The sequence below is a fragment of the Mustelus asterias genome, chromosome 15 (genome assembly GCF_964213995.1).
Source record: "Mustelus asterias chromosome 15, sMusAst1.hap1.1, whole genome shotgun sequence".
In the NCBI taxonomy this organism is placed as follows: domain Eukaryota; kingdom Metazoa; phylum Chordata; class Chondrichthyes; order Carcharhiniformes; family Triakidae; genus Mustelus; species Mustelus asterias.
The window spans coordinates 68,199,118-68,224,046 of NC_135815.1; the positions used below are offsets into that span (position 1 = coordinate 68,199,118).

Here is a 24,929-nt window from a genome sequence, read left to right on the forward strand (position 1 = left end):
TGCACGGGCATAACACCTGACAAAGAAGCAATTAGGCAATACGTGTTAGGATGTTTTGTGTGGGATGAAGTTGAGGCTGGTGTCAATGCCTTATTAATTACATTGTTACGGTTTAATGGCAGTTACATTGTTACACGTATTTGTACATGTATAAATGGGGATAGCTGGGACACTGGGGTCATGGGTGCATTGGAGTAATGTTGAGTCTGAACTAAGTCAGTAAACTCTCCAGCAAAGGAAGCTGATGTATCTTAGTTTTAACTTCCCCAACCGGCATGGATCCAAATTACAGGTGGTGCCTCCATAAACCTTGATAACACAGTGACATGGGGATGAAGGGTCCATGTGAAGAAATCTATTCCAATCTAGGTACAACTCTGGTAGCTGTTCCAACAAAGATCATACTTCTCAATGATTTTGGCCAAATATCATTGGAAAGCATAGAGTTGGAAAGTTTGATCCTGAAAACGTACACCTCCTTATCCTGTGCACGGAACATGATCATGTGATAACTAATACCCCTCTCCATCAAAAAACACATTTCAAGGCAACCTGGTACCATGCAAGATCAAAGTACTTGTCCCTGATAGGCTCCTGATAGTCAGGAATAGGGGTTGGAAAGATGCGCACAGTACACATTCTATAGTTAAGACAGGTGGATGTTGGATGGAACACAGACTCATTTGTTTGAGACAGCCCCAGAAAGGAAACAAGTCACAACACATACACAGAAAGTTTCAGGTTTCAGACCTGTCAAAGGACAACTTATGGATGCCAAAGCAAAGGTGCTGGAAGAAGATGATCAATGCTCTCTTAGAAGGATCTTGTGAATCAAATGGGAGTACAAGAACAAGCCCTACAAGACACAGAGCTGCCAGGTATAGAGATAATGATAACCTCACGTCAGCTGAAATGGATGGGACATGTGGTCAGAATGCCTGACTCAAGACTGTCCCAAACAGGTGTTCTTCTCAGAGCTATGCCCAAGAGCCAGTTCATTTCAGGGCCAAAGGAAACATTTTAGAGACAACCTCAAAGCTTCCATGGAGGAAACTGGTCCACAGTCTCTGCCCATTTCACACAAGTGATGACTTGCGACACAGAAGTTGGGCTATCTTACAATGGGGGAAATGAGGACTGTTGAGAAATGCAATTGTCCAACCTATGTAGCATGCAACAGCATTCTCTTTGATTAGGAGAGACAATTGTAGTGAGTGAGGGAAGGCCTGAGGTCAGCTATCACACCTCAAGTCCCTCGCTGAATTTGAGGAAAGAGCCTTGGAGCTTCCAGGCATTGAGCAGGACAGAGCCATTGGCAATGGGGAGATTAGCCTTGGTCATCCACCTAGTAAGGATTCCTCCATTCAATTGAAACCTGAGGGTCAAATGTGCCTCCAGCTAATGCTGTGACTTGCACTTTCCTTTATTGCATGTAGGTGCCTCCAGGAAGACACTAAGTTCAAAGGAAAAGGGCTCCATTCCCAGTCCACCCAGGAAAGGAGCCTAGAGGGTGTGGAAGAGAAGAACTCTACATGTTACAGGCATCACAGCGCTTATTTGCACTCTCCACCAGCTAAGTACACACACTTCAGTAGGTTTTAAAGCTAGTTCGAGAGGAGCCGCACAATCTGGTGGTCACCCTGTCGGCATCAGGAGGGGGCAGTTTCAGCCGAGCTCCCCAGCGCTCAGAGGACATCTAGGGAAGAAGCATCTGTGAGGTCCCAGTTTGATGATGAGCCTCTGAAATCAGCCTTCCAACATATGTGGAGCATCAACAGAAAGCAGGGGAGCCTCAGGAAGAGCTGTTAGATGCCATCACAAAGTGGCATGCAAGTTGGAACAGTCTATCTGCCTGCTCTCCGATGATATGTTCAAAACATGTGCGCGCATCGAGGTCACCCTCACTAATATTTTCATCACCCTCCCAGCCTTACCCTCACTAACGCATGGGTGGCACAATGGCACAGTGGTTAGCACTGCTGGCTCACAGCGCCAGGGACCCACGTTCGATTCCGATCTTGGGTGACTGTGTAGAGTTTGCACGTTCTCCCCATATCTGTGTGGCTTTCCTCTGGATGCTCCACTTTCCTCCCACAGTCCAAAGATATGTAGGTTAGATGAACCAGCCATGGTGAATATGCAGGGTTACAGGGATGGGAGGCCGGTGGGGGGAAGAGGGCCTGGGTAAGCCACTCTGTCGGAGTCGGTGTAGACTTGGTGAGGTGAATGGCCTCCTTCTGCATGCAGGGATTCTATGACTCTAACATCTTTATCAACCACATCCTCATCGGTGGCACAGTGGTTAACACCACAGCACCAGAGACCCGGGTTCAAATCCTGGCTTGGGTCACTGTCTGTGTGGAGTATGCACATTCCCCAAGTGTCTGCGTAGGTTTCCTCCGGGTGCTCCGGTTTCCTCCCACAGTCTGAAGATGTGCTGGTTAGGTGCATTGGCCATGCTAAGTTATTTGATTTGATTTGAATTATTATTGTCACATGTATGAGCATACAGTGAAAAGTATTGTTTCTTGCGCGCTATACAGACAGAGCATACCTTTCATAGAGAAGGAAACGAGAGAGTGCAGAATGTAGTGTTACAGTCATAGCTAGGGTGTAGAGAAAGATCAACTTAATGCAAGGTAGGTCTATTCAAAGGTCTGATGGCAGGGAAGAAGCTGTTCTTGAGTCGGTTGGTATGTGACTGTAGACTTTTGTATCTTTTTCCCAACAGAAGAAGGTGGAAGAGAGAATGCCCGGGGTTTGTGGGATCCTTAATTATGCTGGCTGCTTTGCCAAGGCAGTGGGAAGTGTAAACAGAATCAATGGATGGGAGGCTGAAATTACCCCTTAGTGTACCCGAACAGGAGTGTGGCGACTAGCAGATTTTCACAATACCTTCATTGCAGTGTTAATGTAAGCTTACTTGTAACACTAATAGACTTTTTTAAAAACTTACATCTTCATCATCCTCACCCTCACTAACATCTTCATCATCCCAATCCTCACCCTCACTAACATCTTCGTCACCCAGCCTCACCCTCATTAACAGAATGGAAAAGTGAATCGTGTGGAGGGCGTAGAAGGTCTGCAGAGAGATTTGGACAGGCTGAGTGAGTGGGCGAGGATCTGGCAGATGGAGTATAACATTGACAAATGCAAGGTTATTCACTTTGGAGGAAATAATAGCAAATTGGATTATTATCTAAATGGAAAAAAATTACAACATGCTACTGTGCAAAGGGACCTGGGGGTCCTTGTGCATGAGACGCAAAAACCCAGTCGGCAGGTGCAACAGATAATCAAGAAGGCAAATGAGATGTTGGCTTATATCGCAAGGGGGATAGAATATAAAAGCAGAGATGTCTTGCTGCATCTGTACAGGGCATTGGTGAGGCCGCAGCTGGAATACTGTGTGCAGTACTGGTCCCGTTATTTGCAGAAGGATATATTGGCCTTGGAGGGAGTGCAGAGAAGGTTCACCAGGTTGATACCAGAGATGAGGGGTGTTGATTATGAGGAGAGACTGAGCAGATTGGGTTTGTACTCGTTGGAATTTAGAAGGCTGAGGGGGGATCTTATAGAGACCTATAAGATAATGAAGGGGCTGGATAGGGTAGAGGTGGAGAGAGTCTTTCCACTTAGAAAGGAAACTAGAACTAGAGGGCACAGCCTCAAAATAAAGGGGGGTCAGTTTAGGACAGAGTTGAGGGGGAACTTCTTCTCTCAGAGGGTGGTGAATCTCTGGAATTCCCTGCCCACTGAAGTGGTGGAGGCTACCTCGTTGAATATGTTAAATCACGGATAGATGGATTCCTGATCGGTAAGGGAATTAAGGGTTATAGGGATCAGGCGGATAAGTGGAATTGATCCACTTCAGATCAGCCATGATCTTACTGAATGGCGGGGCAGGCTCGAGGGGCTAGATGGCCTACTCCTGCTCCTATTTCTTATGTTCTTACGTTCTTATCTTCATCACCCCATCCTCGTCCTCACTAGCATCTTCATCACCCCAATCCTCATCCTCACTAACATCTTCATCATCCAGCCTCACCCTCACTAACATCTTCATCACCCATCCTCATCCTCACTAACATCTTCATCATCGAGCCTCACCCTCACTAACATCTTCATCACCCATCCTCATCCTCACTAACATCTTCATCACCCTGGCAGCTTCACTGTCACTAACATCTTCAGCCCACCCCATCCACTCCCCACCTTCAACTCCCCTTAATTTCCACACCTTCCAACCTCTTGTCTGTCCTCCACCCTAAGACCTTCTGTCCCCACCCAATCCTCCCCTTCCTCATGCTCCCCCATATTCATCACTAACTTATCTGCGATTGGCGAGCACTGATTTTCTGAATGATGTCGGTGAAGCTAGCGAAGACCATGGCAGGTGTTGGAAGTGCAGCTGTTCCAAAGCCACTCCGACATCATGGAAAGCAGAAGCTGCTACATGGGGAACCCCCCCACCCCCCACATCCCGATGGCTGCTTCGTGTTGACACCAAAATCATGAAGACCCCATTCTTCGCTGCATGATGTGTTTCTCCAGGGTCTGGAGCTATAGGCCTCCAGCACCATCCTCTCTTGGGATGTCCTGTGGTCTGAGTAGGGCCTATAAAGCTGGGTCCAGACTTTTGCAACCACATTGTTCCAGAAACGTTTCCCTGTTGGTGTAACGGAGAATCGGGCTTGGGAGGAAGAATGCGGTCAAATTTTTATCTGCATCCAATTGGCGGGATGCAAATCATTTTCACACCATGATTCACCATGGCGGTCACCACCGGAAGATCTGGCAGGAATTCATGACAGTAAAATTGATTTTAAGGCCTCTGGCCAAATTCCCAGATATGAAAAGAATCTCTGAAACAAAGCTGGAGATTTTCTTAGACACTTTACCAAGACTTACCAGTACTTTGGAACATTTATTTTGGAAATTCTCTGAGGATTTCACTTACTGAACACCTTATAGGAATCTTTAGAGGAAAACAAGTGTTTGGACATGGGCACCATGTTAGGAGACCCCATTAGTCTGGACAAACAGTGAAAGAGGACATGAGAGCAAGCAGGGTAAAACCAGCTACTGCAGGAGAGAGAGAGAGAGTGGACGTGGATGGCAAGCAGGCATCCTTCTCCCTGAACATACGGCACTTCCCTCCTCAAAATCCCATCCACCAGGATTTCCAGTGCTCTATCTCAGTCCCCGAGCAACCGTACAATGTGCTGCAATGTACCAACCCACATACTCCCCACTCTGCAGAAAGTGAGTGTATGAAATCTACATGTACTGATCCACAAACCTGCATCTAATCAGCACGTAAGTACTAAGCCTCAAGGTGTCTGTTTTATTAGCTGCTCAAGAAAAGTTAAAATTCTGGTAAATCGGCAGTGAGGACAAAAACTGTAAGAAATCCACTGCAGCCATTTAGTACCTGTTTTCAACCTTTGGCCAGTTTAACTCCCACAATGTTTTACCACAATGAGCAGTTGCATTTTATAAGAAAATTGTTAAAGTATTTAACACAACAGAAAATGTGTGCCTACGGTGAGACAGTGAGTTCAATTTTTTTGGAATGTTTAATAAAGAGACATTCCACACATTGCTGATTGCTCAAATGACTCACTTGTAGTCAACTGCTTCATATAGTAATCAGTACAGATGCAGAATACAGTACGTGGGAAGGTAACTGAGGAAATTGGGGTACATCAGTTGAAATACATACTATACGAGCCCTGGAGAGGAAGTATGAATAAATAATCTGCGAGGATAGCAAGACAGAGACAACCAATTAAAAAGGACATCACCAGGCCAAGATCTCTTCAATGCTTAACTTAATCTGTTGAGCAAGTATCCTTCTAAGCTTCATGTACTTGTTTATATCCTATAGTCATGATAGTTGCCTTGAAAGAACTGTCAAGAGCTTACTGAAAGATGGGTCATTTGGAGCAAATAGACTTCAAATAATTAACTTTAACCCTAGTTATTGGTGAGGAATGGGAGATATGGAATTAGCCCTCCATTATATAGCCAGCTCCATTTATTAAAGTCAGTGGAAGGGGAAATTGAGCAGGGTGTATCATGAACAGCTAATTTACGCTGCCCATTTTACCTTTGCCTGTCACAACTACCCACTCTCTCACCCTGGTCCACGGATCCTAAATATTGCCAAGTTTGTGCTGTACATTCTCCTGTTCCAAACAATGGCTGCATATTACTAACAGTCAAATACGTTTAATGGTTAATTATGTCTTAGATATATTTTTCCACTTGAACTAACCTGAACAGCAAGGCCTGTACTGTAGATATTCCCAATGGTGCCATCGTCTTTCTTATTCCCAAGGAGTTGCATCAGAAGTTGCACGATGGGTTTCTCAATTTCAAGTCTTGCGATTTGATTGGACAGGGAGCGATGTAAACAGCTTAGAGCAAGTACAGACATGGAGGCTGTATCTACAACATATACAGAATTAACCTATTTACTAATCTCAGACAGTTTTTATTACATCTTTTTGTTTTGAAGGTGCATTTCAAAAGCTGTCAGATACAATGGAAATAACTTCAATGGTATAAAGCAGGTGGAACTGAATTAGCCATCCATTATACATCACTTCCCATATCCTCTTCCAATGGCTTCAAAGGATAGCACAATTGGATGGGGTGTATAAAAGATGGTGCATTTTATAGTATCGCTCAAAGCTAAAATCCCCTCCTACAGATTTAAAGGCTGTACCATTAGTGCCACAACACCAGGGGGAGGACTTGCTGAACATGGGCAGATGCAGTGTCAATCTCAGTTTGCCAGACCAGTGACTGCTCAAAGTGAGATGCTTTAAAGTGCAACTTTCTGTCAATGAATTAGAAATGTAAACAAGACACCAGCTTGCAAAAACTGTATCATAGAATCATAAAATCATAGAATCCTTACAGTGAAGAAATCATTCAGCAACAATAAGCAGAGCTTACATCCTCGTCACTTTAAACAGTCCCAGACTCTGACGAGCTGAGATTGACACCATGAACAGGAGTTACAGTAATATTTAAATTGATTAACCAGTGCCTTCAAACACAATGCACGTGCAGGTGGTTATGGCTGTTTATGATATTCTCGACAAGTATGAACCCAAACCTGCACTTAAATATCTCTCAGACCCAAAGATGTAGGTGGAATTCTCCATTTTTGAGACTAAGTGCAGTGGGGGACAGCTGTGGCAGCGCTGTCCCACTGGCCAGAATCTCAACAACCCACACCAGATTCTGTGCTTGGAACCTCATTAATTAAACAGAGGCAAGTTCCCCTCCACCCCTCCCAGTGGGCCAGAAGCTGATTTGTGCAGCTGCCATCACATGATATGTTTGAAATTCCCAGCGCCACATTTAAACACCAGTCCAGCACACTCATATCACCCACTCCAGCCCACCTGTCTTCACCAGACCATGCAGAATGCCAGCAACCCAGAGGGAAAAGGCCATCAGCCTCACAAAGTCTGGTCCTCAATTCAAATACCCTCCCTTATGCCCATCGCCTGCCTGGTGCCTATGCCCCACTTGCACCTCTACTCACTGCATCTGGAGTCTTCATCCATCCCCTTCCAGTAAAGAATGTGTTATCCCTTTGATCCCCTTGTTTGTGAGTTTTTCATGCAGCCATGTCGGGGTCCAGCTTCCCTCTCCTCGATCTTCCCTCTGTATCCCATTATTCATCTTCTTCCACCTCCTTGCTTCTCTGTGTGCCATCATGAGCCCTTGCCCTTGCCCCCTTCTTCTACAGCCCTCCCTGTTTTCATCAGGCCAACACACCCTCCGACCTGGCCTCACCTCACATTGCACCCCAGTTAAACCTCACACCGTTATTGTGTTAACATCATGAGTCCCACAGCACAGTCCAGATAAACACTGCTGTGTGGTACCAGGGGCAAGGAAACCCCTGTACTCCCCAACTCCAGACTCGGTAACACAGAACGGTTCTTGGGTCCAGCAACATGGTGCTGTCTATGAAGACCAGCTTGGCATGGAGATGGAGGCAGAAACCAGAGTAGTAAATAGCACATCAGAAGCAGCGCAGCACAATGTCAGAAAGTTGTTGCACTCACTCCAACATCTCTTATGAACTGAGGACCTTGTGTACGCCACTCATTAGCAATCAGGTTTGACACCGACTGGCCTGACAAGATTGAAAGGCCTGATGGGATGCCAGTGCACAGATGTTTTAATGAGCATTCATGAGATGGCTGTCCCCCTCTCTAACAGGTATATTGCTTTGGATACTGTTGGGGGGGAATGCCCTATATGGGGGAAAAAAACAACAGCGGCTAGTGCAGTGGTACCACGGCTGGCTCTCTTGGTCAGTAGGGAGGATCAAAGTGTAGAAGAGCAATAGTCATTGGGGACTCCATCGTCAGGGACACAGATAGGTACTTCTGTGGTCATGAAAGAGACTCCAGGATGGAGTGTTGCCACCCTGGTGCTAGGGTCTGGGATGTCACTGAACATCTGCGGGACATCCTGAAGGGGGAGGGTGATAAGGCAGAGGTCATGGTACATGTTGGTACCAATGACATAGGTAGAAAGAGAGATGAGGTCTTGCACCAAGAATTCAGGGAGTTAGGCTTTAGACTAAGGAGCAAGACCTCTTGGGCTGTAATCTCTGAATTACTCCCAGTGCCACGAGCTAGTGAGTACAGAAATAGGAGAATAGCACAGATGAATGCGTGGTTTAAGGGCTGGTGCAGGAGGGAGGGTTTTAGATTCCTGGACCACTGGGACCATTTTTGGGGAAAGTGGGACCTGTGCAAGCGGGACAGTCTATATCTGAATCAGAGTGGGACTAACGTCCTTGCTGGTGGGTTTGCTCGTGCTGTTGGGAAGAGTTTAAACTAGTTTGGCAGGGGGAAGGGACCCAGACTGTTAGCAGAATAGGGACACAGTATGACATAGAAAAGCAATCAGGTCAGAAGGAATACAGCGGTAGTAAGTTTCAAGGGAGTAAGACAAGGCTGGAGGGCCTCGACTTTAATGCCAGGAGTATTAAAGGTAAAACAAATGAGTTAAGGGCGAGGATTGACATGTGTAATTATGATATAATAGCCATCACAGAGACGTGATTGAGCGAGGGCAAGGGTTGGCAGCTCAACATCTCCGGGTATAGAGTCTTCAGGCGAGACAGAGGAGGGGGTAAAAGAGGAGGAGGCATTGCATTATTAGTTAAGGAGGCAGTTACTGTAGGAAGGAGAGATGATATTTTGAAGGGGGCATCAAATGAAGCTTTGTGGGTAGAGCTTAGGAATAAAAAAGGGACAGCTATGTTGCTAGATGTTTATTGTAGACCCCCAGATAGTCAGCGGGAAATTGAAGAGCAAATATGTGCGCAATTCACAGAGAAGTGTAAAAATAATAAGAGGGTAATTATATTAGGTGATTTCAACTTTCCCAACATTAATTGGGATAGCCATCATGTTAAGGGCTTAGATGGAGTAGAGCTCTTAAAATGTATACAGGAAAACTTCTTAGGTCAATATATGGAGGATCCAACTAGGGAAGGAGCTGTGCTTGACCTAATTCTGGGGAATGAAGCCGGACAGGTGGTTGATGTGTTGGTGGGAGAGCATTTTGGTGATAGCGACCACAACAATTCAAATTTGTTATGGACAAAGAAATTGTCAAGCTGCAAAAAAGGATTTTGGATTGCAGGAGAGTAGGTTTTAACAAAATTAGGCAGGATCTGGCCAAGATAGACTGGAACGAGTTACTTGTGGAGATATCTACAGAAGAGCAGTGGGGGGTGTTCAAAGATGAAATGGGGAGGGTACAGGCCCAACATGTTCCTTCTAGGGTAATGGGAGGGTATAACAAACCCAGAGAATCATGGATGACCAGAGACATTCAGGATACAATGAGAAGGAAAAGAAAGGCTTTTAACAAGTCTAAGGGATAAGGGGAGTAAGTCTGTGGAGGCATTAGTGGAGTACAGAAAGTGCAAGATGGAGCTTATAAAATCAATTAGGAGAGCAAAGAGGAGGTATGAGAAAGCTCTGGCTGGTAAAAGTGGGGAAAATCCTAAGATATTCTATGACTATATCAATGGGAAGAAGATAACCAGGGAAAGAGTAGGACCCATGAGGGACCAAGGGGGAAATCTGTGGGTGGAGGCAGAGGACATTGCTAGGATTTTAAATGATTATTTCACATCTGTTTTCACCCATGAGAATGAGGAAGTAGTTATGGAACTTGGAAAGAGAGACAGTGAGGTTCTAGAGAAAATTATCATCGGGAGTGACAAGGTGTTGGAGGTACTGGCGGGCTTAAAAATGGACAAATCTCCATGTCCAGAGGAGTTATGTCACAGGCTGTTGTGGAAGGCGAGAGAGGAAATTGCAGGGGCTCTGACCAAAATTTTTAATTCCTCTCTGTCCACAGGGGAGGTCACAGTAAGGTCATAGTAAGAGTTTTAACAACACCAGGTTAAAGTCCAACAGGTTTATTTGGTAGCAAACACCATTAGCTTTCAGAGCGCTGCTCCTTCATCAGATGGAGTGGAAATGTACACAGGGGAGGTGCCAGAGAACAGAACAGCTAATGTAGTCCCACTATTTAAGAAAGGTTGTAGAGATAAGTCAGGGAACTACAGACCAGTGAGTCTCACGTCTGTGGTTGGGAAACTATTGGAGAAGATTCTGAAGGAGAGACTCTATCTCTATTTGCAGAGGCAAGGTTTGATCAGGGATAGTCAGCATGGTTTTGTCAGAGAGAGATCACACCTAACAAATTTGATTGAATTTTTTGAGCAAGTAACCAAGCGTATGGATGAGGGCAGTATGGTTGATGTAGTTTACATGGATTTCAGCAAAGCCTTTAACAAAGTCCCACATGTGATACCTATTAAGAAGGCTAATGCACATAGGATACAGGGTGATCTGATAAGGTGGATTCATAATTGGCTTAGTGGTAGGAGACAGAGGTGGTGACAGACGGCTGCTTTAGTGACCAGTGGGATACCACAGGGATCCGTGCTGGGCCCCCTATAATTCGTCATTTATATAAATGACATAGATGACTATGTGGGGGGGTAGGATCAGTAAGTTTGCCAATGACACAAAGATTGGCCAGGTGGTTAACAGTGAGGCTGAGGTCTTGGGTTACAGGAAGATATAGATGAGATGGTCAAATGGGCAGATAAGTGGCAGATGGAATTTAACCCTGAAAAGTGTGAGGTGATGCACTTTGGAAGGAGTAATTTGACAAGGAAGTATACTATGAAAGGCCTGACACTAGGAAGTTCTGAAGAACAAAGGGACCTTGGCATGTTTGTCCATAGATCTCTGAAGGCGGAAAGGCAGGTTAATAGGGTGGTGAAAAAGGCATATGGCACACTCGCCTTTATCAATCGGGGTATAGATTACAAAAGCAGAGAGGTCACGATGGAGTTGTATAGAACTTTGGTGAGGCCACAGCTGGAGTACTGTGTGCAGTTCTGATTGCCACATTATAGGAAGGACGTGAACGCACTGGAGGGAGTGCAGAGGAGATTCACCAGGATGCTGCCTGGGATTAAACATTTAAGTTATAAAGAGAGGTTGGATAGGCTTGGGTTGTTTTCTCTGGAGCAGAGAAGACTGAGGGGTAACCAGTTTGAGGTGTTCAAGATTATGAGGGGCATGGACAGGGTGGTTAGGAAGCAGTTGTTCCCCTTAGTCGAAGGGTCAGTTAAGAGGGAACACAAGTTAAAAGTGAGGGGTGGGAGGTTTGGCGGGGGGATTTGAGGAAAAACATTTTTACTGAGATGGTGGTGATGATCTGGAATGCACTGCCTGGGAGGGGATGGAACTGGGATGCCTCACATCCTTTAAAAAATGGATGAGTACTTGGCACGCCATAACATTCTAGGTTATGGGCCAAGTGCTTGCAAGTTGGATTAGATAGGCATGTCAGGGCCTTTCATGCATCGGTGCAGACTTGATGGGCCGAAGGGCATTTTCTGCACTGTAGGATTCTGTGATTCTGAGATGCAAGTTAATGCAAATGCTGATCACCCAATAAACAAGCGGGAAGACCGACCCACCATTGGGAGAATTGCAACGTGATTTCATGCTGATAGGTTTCCGACTTTTTGGCTCCCACTAGATTCTTTGTTCCCACCACCACCAAACCCAAGGTGATCAAGATGGGAGAATTCTGCCTGTAGTCTCTTGGAAGTGGAAATAGTGAGGAATCTAGGAATTGACCATAAAATTATCTAAACAGGCTAGTGGAATTCAATACAAAAAAGTGAAAGGTGTTGCAGTTTAGCAGGAAGAGTGAGGAGAGACAAGGCTCAACGGCGTCTTTCTGTGTTGTACCATTCAATGATTCTATCCACCACCTGTATAGCCTCTGTCTGACCGTGTAACTATTTGAACCTATTTCTTAGAAAGATCATTCATGTCATATATTTCTGTCTGTTCCGGATGTAAAATGGGAAAAACTTTGTTCATATTACATAAAGGATCTTATAATGTATAATGGAAAAAAAACAATGGGACTAAACTGTACTGGAAAATCAGGCATCACCTGAAGGAAGCTACACGTGTTTTAATTTTCTGCTTTTATTTTAAGTGTTATTAATTTTCATTAATAAATGAAAAATCTTTCTACTCAATACGGTCATTTTAACTTCTGCAGAAGGTGATCTTAAAATTAGAACTAAGCTATTTCAAAGGAAATCCAGAAACAAGTGGCGGAATTTTATGGCCCCACTGGGAGCATGGCTGGAAAATGCGGCGAGCCGTTGACTTCGGCGGGACCGGAAAATCTCACCGGCATAAAATTCTGCCATGTTTTCACGGAAAGACTGATATAAATCTGGAACCCTCTGCCCTAAAGGCTCTGGATTCTGGGTCAATTAGAACTTCAATGGATCAATGGATTTTTGCTGGTGAGGCTCTCAAAGGGATATGAAGGTGAGGCAGTTAAAACAGTGTTGAGGTATAGATGAACAATTATTTAACTGAATGGTGGAATAGGTTGAAGTAGCTGAGTGCTGGATTCTCTGCCCAATATAAACCATGCCCAACATTTTATTCCCGTTGAGCTCCTTATGCATGTTTGACACCATGAGCTGTAGAAATGCCTCCTCAACATTGCAAGGTGAACATTATGAACTGTTTGAGTAAGAAAGTAGGTAGATGTTGGATGGTCAGAGGCCCACCTCCTAACATCACAACATCACTGCATCTCAATAAAGGATACTGCCTGGGAGGTCAGAATCACTTCAATAACAGATTGCGTCGTGGGAAACCACGTGTTGGCAGTTTCGAAATCAATAGTTTTAGTGTAACCTCACCATTTTCAGCTTATTTTAAGTGTAATTTCATTGTAATGAAGCTTCATTGTAATGAAGCCATCTTGTGTTAACACTGATAAGAAGCTGATAGATAAGAAGCTATTTCAAGAGCTAAATCAATTACTGCGTTATTGGAAACCAGCCAGATTGGTCAAATAAAGAGCCTTAATTGTGAGACAATGAAGGAATAAGCAAATAATCAATAGATATATGAGAAGGGCTGGTAATATAACTTGTAATTTAAAAATTATGTTTTACATTTTATAATTATACATAATTTTATGATTTTATGTACAAGTCATAAATCATGAGAATTGTAAAATGGTGGTAGTTTTCTCCCTCTCTACGGCATGTTTGGCAATGGCAGGAGGGGGCACACTGCTCGCTGCCGGCGGAATCTTATGGTCCCACCAATGTCAGTGGGGTTTTCTGTTGAATGCACCCCTCGCCACCAGGAAACCCATGCTGGGGGTGTGCCATTGGCAGGGTTGTAAGATCCCGCCGGCATGAATGGCAGCAAGATTTCAGCAGGTATATTCCCCGGCAGTCTGGGAAGTTAAGAAGAAGTTCTCGAGATTTTTATGGCCTTAACTGAATGAATGAATTAGTCCTTATTTAAGCTGTTTTATTTTATGTCAATACGTTAGGAGATGCTGGCAGGTGTCGGAGTCAATTGTAAATTGAGAAAAGGTAGGTTAACCAATTATTACTTGATAATTAGGCTAACTCAAGATAAGAGATATACTTTAGGAGAAGCCATTGTCTTAAGGTTAAGACAATGTGCGTAATTAGTTAAAACCAATAGGGGTTTAGTATTATTTCATTCTTGGCAATAATAGACCAATTGGCTATTTCCAACATGCTGGCTAAGGTGGCTTGCAGGATCTTTTAGGTATAAAATAGAGGTCTTAAGAAGCCATGTTATCCACATTTTGGAATTATCATTATGGGCCTGATTTTCTCCCCAAAAATTCTAAATACCCAATGGGCGGGAAAATGGGAGGTTTTCCTGCCCATTTTTTGGGCGAGCTTAGTTAACTGAATTTACAGCACTCAGATCAACGTAATATGGCAACACAGAGGCCATAAGGCAATTCATGTCGGTGGGGAGGAGGGGGGCGGGTCCTAATCCCGCTGGAGAGGAAAGCATCAGACTGCTCCGAAGGCCATTGGACACATGACGATCCATGCCTCCTCAGACATTGTCAGCCTCCTGATCTCCAGCCCTGACTTCAGACTTCACCTCTTTGACAAAGGTTTTCTTCATGTCATAATATCTCCTTATGTGGCTCATGTCAAATTTTGGTGGTAGCATCTCTTCTGAAGCACCCTGGGATATATTACCAAGTTAAAGGCATGATGTGAATGTGAAGTTGTTGGTGTAAAAAGAGTTTTTACTTGTGCATTAGTGAGTAATGGTGGGAACAACTCTCATAATTAAAGCAGCAAGTAAAACTGGAGAGAAAATTGTGGGGTGTCATTTTAACATGGTGCCCTCGGGTAAGAACAGCTGATGATAAATTTTATACCTATGACACATTATATACTATATGTATTACATAGCCTATTATATATCTTGCCCAATTGTCCTTTTAACTGAAGTCAGCAGAAGAGAAAATCAAGCCTGGGGTACCACGGTTAGATATTTCATCATCATCCATTTTATACCTTCACTCAGTACAAACACTACCCCGCCCTCATTCCAATGTCTATACAAAAGTGAATGATGTCATTGTGAAAAATCCTGAGGTAGGCAGTGATGATGTTGAAGCCTAAAGATTGGGAGCTGACTGCACATGCAGTAGGGTAAAATTGGACATGCACTGGGTGTAAAACCGCAATATCACTTCAGTTGCCCATTATATGCCCTGCCTGAATTCAGTTCCCTTGATTTCTACAGATGTTAATACTGGGAGTACAGCTTGTTTGTAGCGGGTGATTGTCAGAAAACATTCTTTGTGGACAAGGGAAAAGATCATGAATTTAACTAACCAAAGTTCTGTACCATGGAGGCTTCACTCCTTCCCCTTTGTATCCCAGGAATAGTATTTGGGGTGAAGCTAGCTAGATCTAAAAAATGGAAGATACCACAGGAGACAAAGGAATCAAGTAAAATTGAGGAGCGATTACTGGTCACTGGGATTAAGAAAGGGAACAAGTCCATCAACATCTGAGAAACGGCCATGATTAAATTTTAAAGTACCGATCAGGCATTATTATGTGACAGTTACAGTGAATCATACTTACCAACAGAAAAAACCTTTATAAATGGAGCTTTATAATTCATAATTCTTTTAATGAGATCATCCACAACGTAATCAGAGACAGGTTGTTTTTCTATGCAGAGTGCTAGAATTGCTAAGGTAAGTTGGTAGTAATTTGTCAGAGGCTGTTGATTCAACTCTATAAGATTGAAGCAAGATGTTTAATTGCAGCATAACAGTCAAGCCAAGCTGATCATTGAGCAGAATGAGCTTTCAACAACATTAAAAGTACATTTGAAGGGAGAAAAGTAAACAATATAAATACTGTAATTGCTGCAGTTTGTGAAAGACACTTTGAAATGTTGAAATTAAACTAAATAAAGTTACAAAACAAAACTCAAGACAGGACATGAGATGTGAGATGGAGATAGAAATAACAAACTGAAACAGAGATGGACAGATGCTAGAGAGATAGTAGCCGGAATTTTACTGCCCTGCCCACTACGGGAATCAGAGCAGACAAGGTGCGGACCATAGACAAGTCCGTTAACCTCGGACAGGATTTTACGGTTTCGGGACAAGTGAGGCCATAAAATCCCGCCCAGTGTATGAGAGAAAAAGAAACTAATGTAGAGTATGTAAATGAGAAAGGCTAGGGCTAAAGAGATGAATGAGAGAAGGAAGGAAAGAAGGAAAATGATAGGGAAAGAAAAATAAAAAGAAGAAAAGAAAGAAATGAAAAAAAAGGAAAGAAAAGGAGGGAAAAGAAAATGTTAAAAGAAAAGGAAGAAATAAAAAGAATAAAGACAATCAATCCAACATAATTATTAGCTCCTGGTGCATTATACTGTTTTCCTTACCATAAAGCAGATTGTCCACCTTCTTGTTCGAAGGAGAATCTAATTTAAATGTGAAGATATCTAAAATACTTGCCATGTCCTTACTCACAGCAAGCCTCATTCACCCTGGGAACAATTTTACAACTTTCAGCCTTGTTTACAAATCCCTTTGTAGCCTTGCATCTCGTTATCTTTGTAACCTCCTACAGTCCTGCAACCCTTTGAAACACTCTTTAATACTTAGCTAGTAGAGTAATAATTGTCTGGGCTTTCAGCCAAGGCTTGGCTGTTAGGCCAGACATCCAGTAGGCTTGTTGAACAGCTGCACCCGAGAAAGATTGCCTGATTGACTGCTCAGTCATTCCAATGACTGCTATCAATTTCAAAGGCCAGAATTTTAGGTGTGACATGCACACATGGGGGACAGGAGAGGAAAGTGGCCACATTTCCCTGTCCTGTCCAAGATCCTGGAAAGAACGCGATATTACACTGGCTGGCCAATTAACTGCCTGCCAGTGTGAAATGTGTCTGGATAGTGTGTGAGGCTGGCAGGGGCAAGACTGTGGCAGGCACCAGGTTCAATGCTGACCTGGCAAGACTTTAAAGTCCCGCGACCTTTGAAGGCATCTGAGGAGGCAGAGGGAGATCTGCATCATGGCAATAGCACCTGGCAGACACTCCAGGCAAGATGGCACATCAGGAGTCCCCGGCCATTGAAGTCCCCGGCCACGATGAAACAATGAGTCAGAGTACAGGAATGAGATAGAGAATCTGGTGAACTGGTGCGGTGACAATAATCTCTCAGTGTCAACAAAATGAAGGAGATTGTCATCGACTTCAGGAAGCATAGAGGAGAACATGCCCTTGTCTACATCATCGGGGATGAAGTAGAAAGGGTTGAGAGCTTCAACTTTTTAGGTGACCAGATCACCAACAACCTGTCTTGGTCCCCCCATGCAAACACTATTGTTAAGAAAGCCCACCAAGCCTCTACTTTCTCAGAAGACTAAGGAAATTTGGCATGTCAGCTACAACTCTCACCAACCTTTACAGATGCACCATAGAAAGCATTCTTTCTGGTTGTATCACGGCTTGGTATAGCTCCTGCTCTGCCCAAGACAGCAAGGAACTACAAAAGGTCGTGAATGTAGCCCACTCCATCACGCAAACCAGTCTCCCATCCATTGACTCTGTCTACACTTCCCGCTGCCTCAGCAAAGTTGCCAGCATAATTAAGGACCCCACGCACCCCGGCCATTCTCTCTTCCACCTTCTTCCGTCAGGAAAAAGATACAAAAGTCTGAGGTCATGTACCAACCGACTCAAGAACAGTTTCTTCCCTGCTGCCTTCAGACTTTTGAATGGATCTACCTTGCATTAAGTTGATCTTTACTTCTACACCCTAGCTATGACTGTAACACTACATTCTGCACTCTCTTGTTTCCTTCTCTATGAAGGGTAAAGCTGTGGGACCTGGGCTTAAATCCCACCATGGCAGATGGTAAAATTTGAATTGAATAACAATCTGGAATTAAAAGTCTAATGATGACTATGAAACCATTGTCAATTGTTGTAAACACCCATCTGGTTCACTAATGTCTTTTAGGAAAGGAAATCTGCTGTCCTTACCTAGTCTGGCCTATACGTGACTTCAAACCAATGTGGTTGACTCTTAAAATACCCCTTCAAGGGCAACTAGGAATGGGCAATAAATGCTGGTCAGCCAGTGATACCCACATCCCATGAAAGTATCAAAAAAAATGCCTCCAGTTTCTCAGATGACTGCTCTGCACTCTTGTAGAGGCAGTGACAGTAGGAGGGACATTTTCATTCATGCCAAGGGACAGCATGAGGAGGCCATGCCATCTCACCAAGAAGGCCTTGGCAGAGGTGGCAGCTGAGGTCAACCCCTCCCAACTCAGCCTGCCTTTGTTCCTGCCTCCTTTCATCCCACCCTTTAATGACAAAATGGCAAAAACGGGTTGGCCGCCAGACAGTGCTGCCCATGCGTCAACATAAAAATTGCATAGGCAATGTAAAATCCAGGTTAACTGGTGTTTAAATCATTTAAATCACCTCCTTAATTGTCGGCAGGTGTGTGTCCAACTCATGCTTGTATCTGCCAACTGAAATATCTAACTCTGCATTGACATCAGGATGCGCGTCTGATATCTTCTCATTCCATTTCGTACACTTCCGGATCAGGCATGCATCCGAACTTTGGACATTAAATCTGCCCACAATGTTTGTTTACACAAGGGGAAGGTTTCAAGGGTTTGTGATTTTGTTATTGGCACTTTAAAGGTGCTGGATAATTATCATTTTGATTAGCTTCTAGTGAAATGACCTCTTTCCAACTTCAGAGAAAGATATGAATGAATTATTTTTTTAAAGCTATTTTTATACATCCCATTGTCACTATAAGGTTCACTGGTTCTGGACAGTGTGTAGTGGGTCAGTTGGCATAGAGGTACCATAACCTGGCATGGGGAACACAAAAGAACATAATAAGTGGGAGGAAAGATGGTGATGTTGAGGACATGATGGGCCATGAGGGTGGATGGAAGGGCAGAGCTTGGGCATAGGGGGCTTGAGGAGACAAAGAGGATAAGTAGAAGGCATGAGGTGGCATTCATGGGCATATGAAGGGTTTGGAGTTTGTGAGGGTAGAGGGCTGGAGGGCATTTGTGTTGTTATTTTAACTGGGACAAAATGCCACAGCATTGAGGTGTGCCTTTTGAACAGGCCACCTCTGCATCTGGCTACCTCCAAGTCTTTTCCTGGGTCGACTAGCCCAACTCCAGCATGCACCCTACCCTTGACCATCCCGACCCCCGACCCCCACTGCCTATCCCCCAACAGCAATGAAGATCCCGCCTTTGTAGGCACTTTCTCATGAGGCTGCCGGGCCAAGTCAGGAATTTTTACAATTCCTGCCTCAAGGATGAAAAATCTGGGCCAGTGTTTTAAAACTTAGTCTGAAGAGGCTCTCTTTATGGAGAAGGGAATTATTTGATTAAAAAAATCTTATGTTTCATTATAGAAATTTCTGAAAAATACTTAAATCCCATTGTGGTTAGAGCCAACTCTCTCATGTAATATCTTCTTCCATCAGTCAAAATTGCAACTGAACCCTCTTATGTTTCCACTACATGCCTAGGCTTTGGGTCTCCTGCTTTAACTTGTCATTGAGATGTTTCACCAGGTCGATCCGGCTGTGTCCATCTGATATATCAGCTGGGTCCAGGCAGGCAGATCTGAAAGCTAAGGTGTAGAGTGCAGTAAGGCCAGTGGAGAAATCTTCACCTTCAGGAAAAGGAGGAGAAGCACAATCAGGAATATCATCCACATCTACAACAGCAAACTTTGTTACAACTTGTAATAGCTTATTTTGTTCATATTCTCCTATGTTTGTCATTTAAAGACTTTCATAGTCTCTGGGCAGAATTTTCCCGTCCCACCCATCACGGGAATCGTAGCAGGCAGGACAAGACCATGCAAATGTCCATTGACCTCAGGTGGGATTTTGCGGTCTTGTGGTGAGCGCGGCCGGAAAATCCCACCCTCCGTTTTGTTACTATTATTATTACATTGTCCCTTAGTGTCCAAAGATGTGTTAGTTAGGTGGGTTAGCCATAATAAATGCGCGGGGTTATGCAGGGACAGTGCAGGGAGGGAGTGGACCTGGGTAAGATGCTCTTTCGGGGAGTTCGTGCAGACTTGATGGATCAAATAGCCTCTTTCTGCACCATAGGGATTCTATGGGATTCTGTAGGGGTTCTATTCCATTTATCCTTCCATTTACTATCGATCAACAAATCAATAATCAATAGCAATATGCTAGTCATGATCATGTAAATGATATTAAATTACAATCAGGACTGCCGGGGTTGGCGTTTGACTTGGGTATGGAGATAAAGCAGGTGGTAATATATTAGTCATCTGTAATACATCCCACCCAATATTCAGTTCCATGCTTTAATAGGACTGAATATGGACCAGTCATATTACAACCAGTTGAGGCAATTCAACCCGTCTTGTGTCCAATTTCACTCCCAGCAGTGTCTCCAAATGACAAACATTTACCTTCCTTCATTTTTCTGACAGCAGCCTCAGCCAGAAGCTGTCGAATCCACCTCTCCTCTTTCAGGCTGTGTTGGCTGGCCAGACGCAGAGTGAGGAAGGCAGCGGGATCAGGGTCGCCATTCTTTGCACTCTGCAGCAATGTGCTGAGGAGTGAGTTGACCAGATGCCTTTTGTTCTCAAAAAAGTCTGCCAAACACAAGTAGACATGCTTAATGATTACTTTCTTTAGCTGTGAACATTCACCACACGAATTTGGGCTAATGCCTCATGGCCATTAGGCAACATATTCAAGCTCTCCGAATGGATTAGTCTGGTTAGCTTCTCAGACTATCATTTCAAGATGTTCTCCAGAGAAATGTTTCCAACTGCCCTGGAAGCTATTTATGTTGCACACTTTGCTGACATTCAGTTACCACCCTGGATAATCCGCAGAGGAACAAATATTGACCATTCAGATCCTCAGGCTGGTAGGAGACAGAGGGTAGTGGTAGAGGGTTGTTTTTCAGACTGGAGGCCTGTGACCAATGGTGTGCCTCAGGGATCGGTGCTGGGTCCATTGTTGTTAGTCATTTATATAAACAATTTGGATGAGAATATAGGAGGCATGGTTAGTAATTTTGCAGATGGCACCAAAATTGGTGGTGTAGTGGACAGTGAAGAAGGTCATCTAAGACTACAATCGGATCTTGATCAACTGGGCCAGTGGGCCAAGAAATGGCAGTTGGAGTTTAATTCAGATAAATGTGAGATGTTGCATTTTAGTAAGACAAACCAGGGCAGGACTTACACAGTTAATGGTAGGGCCCTGGGGACTGTTGTCGAACAGGGAGACCTAGGGGTGGAGGTACATAGTTCCTTGAAAGTGGTGTCACAAATAAACAGGGTGGTGAAGAAGGCATTTGGCACACTTGCCTTCGTCGGTCAGAGCATTGAATACAGGAGTTGGGATGTTATGTTACAGCTGTACAAGACATTGGTAAGGCCACATTTGGAGTACTGCATACAATTCTGGTCACCCTGCTATAGGAAGGATGTTATTAAACTGGAAAGGGTGCAAAAAAGATTTACAAGGATGATACCGGGACTGGAAGTTTTGAATTATAAGGAGAGGCTGAATAGGCTGGGATTCTTTTCCCTAGAGCGTAGGAGGATGCAGGGTGACCTTTTAGAAGTTTATTAAATCATGAGGGGCATAGATACGGTGAATAGCTAAGGTCTTTACCTCAGGGTAGGTGATGCGCGTTATCAAACACGAGGCTAGATGCTCGGGAAATAAAGGCTTTTATTTACTGTAATGAAGCAGCCAATAATTACATACACGATCCCAGACTGAGGGGTCCCAGCCAGAGCAGGGACTTTTATACCTCTCCCAGGAGGCGGAGCCCGACTGGGATGTACCACAACACGACAGTACAAAGGTGTAACAACCCCACCCTAACCCCAACAAGTAGCACAACCCAATAGTAACATATGTACATCCTTGTAGTACTGGCCAGACCCTGGCTCAGTAGTATCCAGTGGGAACCAACGATGGTTCACCACATTCACCCCTCCTTTGAGAACAAAGGCCGGCGGGGTACAAAAAAACAGAATAAAGTGTCATCAGTCTATAAGTTCAGACGGTCAGGGGGACCGCACCGTCGTTGTGACCTCCTCAATACCGGCGGTGACACCGGAGTAGGCACTTGCGGTGGCGTTCTCCCCAAGGCGGCGTCCAGCTGTTCTTCCACAGACTCACAGGCCGGTTGACCCTGAGGTGATGGTAGTCCATGGGGTCCTGACACGCCCTGCAGTGGCGACCATCCTCTGGACTCAGGCAAGCTGTACACGGGAGTAAAAGGGTTAAGCAATGGTCCCGATGCTGCCCACGCCGTGTCCGGGGGAGAAACAAGAGTTAAGGGGTTTGTAACAGGGGGTATGGGAGCGACAGGGGTTGCTACGTCCCCTGCTGGCGCCAGGTCTCGGATCGAGACCGTGTCCTCTCGCCTGTCAGGGTATGCCACATAGGCATACTGAGGGTTGGCGTGGAGGAGATGGACCTGTTCGACCAACGGGTCGGACTTGCGGGCCCTTACATGTCGCCGCAGGAGGACGGGTCCTGAGTACGTCAACCAAGACGGTAATGAGGTCCCCGAGGAAGACTTCCGAGGGAATGAAAACATCCTCTCATGGGGAGTAGCATTGGTTGCCGTACACAGGAGTGAGCGAATAGAATGGAGCGCATCAGGGAGCACCTCTTGCCAACGGGAGACTGGAAGACTTTTTGACTTCAACGCCAGTAAGACAGCCTTCCAGACTGCAGCATTCTCACGTTCCACCTGTCCGTTACCCCTAGGGTTGTAGCTCGTGGTCCTACTAGAGGCAATCCCGTATGAGAGCAGGAATTGCCTCAAGTCATCGCTCATGAACGACGAGCCCCTGTCGCTATGGATGTAGCCGGGGTACCCGAACAGGGTAAAGAGATCACGGAATGCCTTAATAACCGTGGCAGCGGATGTATCAGAGCAGGGAACAACAAAAGGGAACCTAGAGTACTCGTCAATGATATTGAGGAAGTACACATTCCGATCTGTTGAGGGAAGGGGGCCCTTAAAATCGACACTCAGTCTCTCGAAGGGACAAGTGGCCTTGACTAAATGTGCCCGGTCAGGTCGGTAAAAGTGCGGTTTGCATTCCGCGCAAACCCGACAGCTTCTTGTTACGGACCTGACGTCCTCCACCGAGTAGGGCAGGTTGCGGGCTTTTATAAAGTGGTAGAGCCGAGTGACCCCAGGATGGCATAGGTCATTATGGAGAGCCTGCAAACGGTCCTCCTGTATACTGGCGCATGTTCCACGCGAGAGGGCATCCGAGGGCTCATTGAGTTTCCCTGGACGGTACATGATGTCGTAGTTATAGGTGGAGAGTTCAATTCTCCACCGCAAGATCTTGTCATTCTTGATCTTGCCCCTCTGCGTGTTATTAAACATGAACGCCACGGAGCGCTGGTCCGTGATCAGGGTGAACCGTTTTCCCGCCAAGTAATGGCACCAGTGCCTGACGGCCTCCACAATGGCCTGGGCCTCCTTTTCCACCGCTGAATGCCGGATTTCGGGGCCTTGGAGGGTGCGGGAAAAATATGCGACGGGCCTGCCCGCCTGGTTAAGTGTGGCGGCCAAGGCGAAATCAGATGCATCGCTCTCCACCTGAAAGGGGATGGACTCGTCAACAGCGTGCATCGTAGCTTTCGCGATGTCGGCTTTTAATTTATCGAAGGCCAATCGGGCCTCTGGCGTTAGGGGAAAAGTCGTGGACTTAATGAGCGGACGGGCTTTGTCCGCGTAATTGGGAACCCACTGCGCATAATAAGAGAAGAAGCCTAAGCATCTTCTCAGTGCTTTTGCACTAGCAGGCAAGGGAAGTTCAGAAAGGGGGCGCATACGGTCTGGATCAGGGCCAATGACCCCGTTTTCCACCACGTATCCTAGGATGGCTAAACGGCGCGTACGAAACACACACTTCTCCCTGTTGTAGGTCAAGTTCAGGCGAGATGCAGTGCGTAGGAAATTCAGGAGATTCGTGTCGTGGTCCTGCTGGTCATGGCCGCAGATGGTGACATTATCCAGGTACGGGAAGGTAGCCCGCAGCCCGTTCTGGTCCACCATTCAGTCCATAGCACGCTGGAAGACCGAGACCCCATTGGTGACACCAAAGGGAACCCTGAGAAAGTGATACAAGCGACCATCCGCCTCAAAAGCCGTGTATTGTCGGTCCTCTGGGCGAATGGGGAGTTGGTGGTAGGCAGACTTGAGGTCTATGGTGGAGAACACCCGGTACTGCGCAATCTGATTGACCATGTCAGATATGCGCGGGAGAGGATACGCATCCAGCTGCGTATATCGATTAATGGTCTGACTATAGTCAATGACCATCCGGGGTTTGTTCCCGCTCTTGACCACCACGACCTGCGCCCTCCACGGACTAGCGCTGGGTTGTATGATCCTTTCTTTGAGGAGCCGCTGAACCTCAGATCTAATGAAGATCCAATCCTCAGCGCTGTAACGCCTACTTTTAGTCGCGATGGGCTTGCAGCCTGGCACAAGATTCTGGAACAGGGAGGGTGTGGTGATCTTCAGCGTCGAGAGGCTACAGGCGTTGGGCAATTTGGAGGCTGCTGCTGTTCTCCCACTGCCAGTGAAGGGAGTGGCCCACCGTACTGTAGGGTTACACTCCTCAAGTGGACCATGAAGTTTAGTCCGAGAAGTATTGGCGCGCAAAGGTACGGCAACAATAGGAGCTTGAAACGCTCATAAACTGTGCCTTGCACCGTCAAAGTTACCACGCAACTCCCTAGCACGGTGACAGACCGGGAATTCGATGCCATAGAGATTGTCTGTTTGGCAGGTTGAATCCGGAGTCCACACCGTTTCACAGTGTCTGGGTGGATAAAGCTCTCAGTGCTCCCGCTGTCAAACAGACAATAAATCACGTGGTCATTTA

General features: G+C 45.4%; 1 protein-coding gene across 2 annotated transcripts in view; it reads right to left on the reverse strand.

Moving 5' to 3' along the window:
• Positions 1-24,929, reverse strand: part of LOC144504552 (cobalamin binding intrinsic factor-like) — a 51,215-nt gene that overhangs the window by 4,051 nt on the left and 22,235 nt on the right. For both annotated transcript variants that reach the window (XM_078230046.1, XM_078230045.1), the window contains exons 3-6: positions 20,451-20,636; positions 19,521-19,670; positions 15,569-15,724; positions 6,284-6,456 (exon numbers count right to left, since the gene is read on the reverse strand). In XM_078230046.1, coding sequence (XP_078086172.1) covers positions 6,284-6,456; positions 15,569-15,724; positions 19,521-19,670; positions 20,451-20,636 — 665 coding nt within the window. The remainder of the gene's footprint in view (positions 1-6,283; positions 6,457-15,568; positions 15,725-19,520; positions 19,671-20,450; positions 20,637-24,929) is intronic.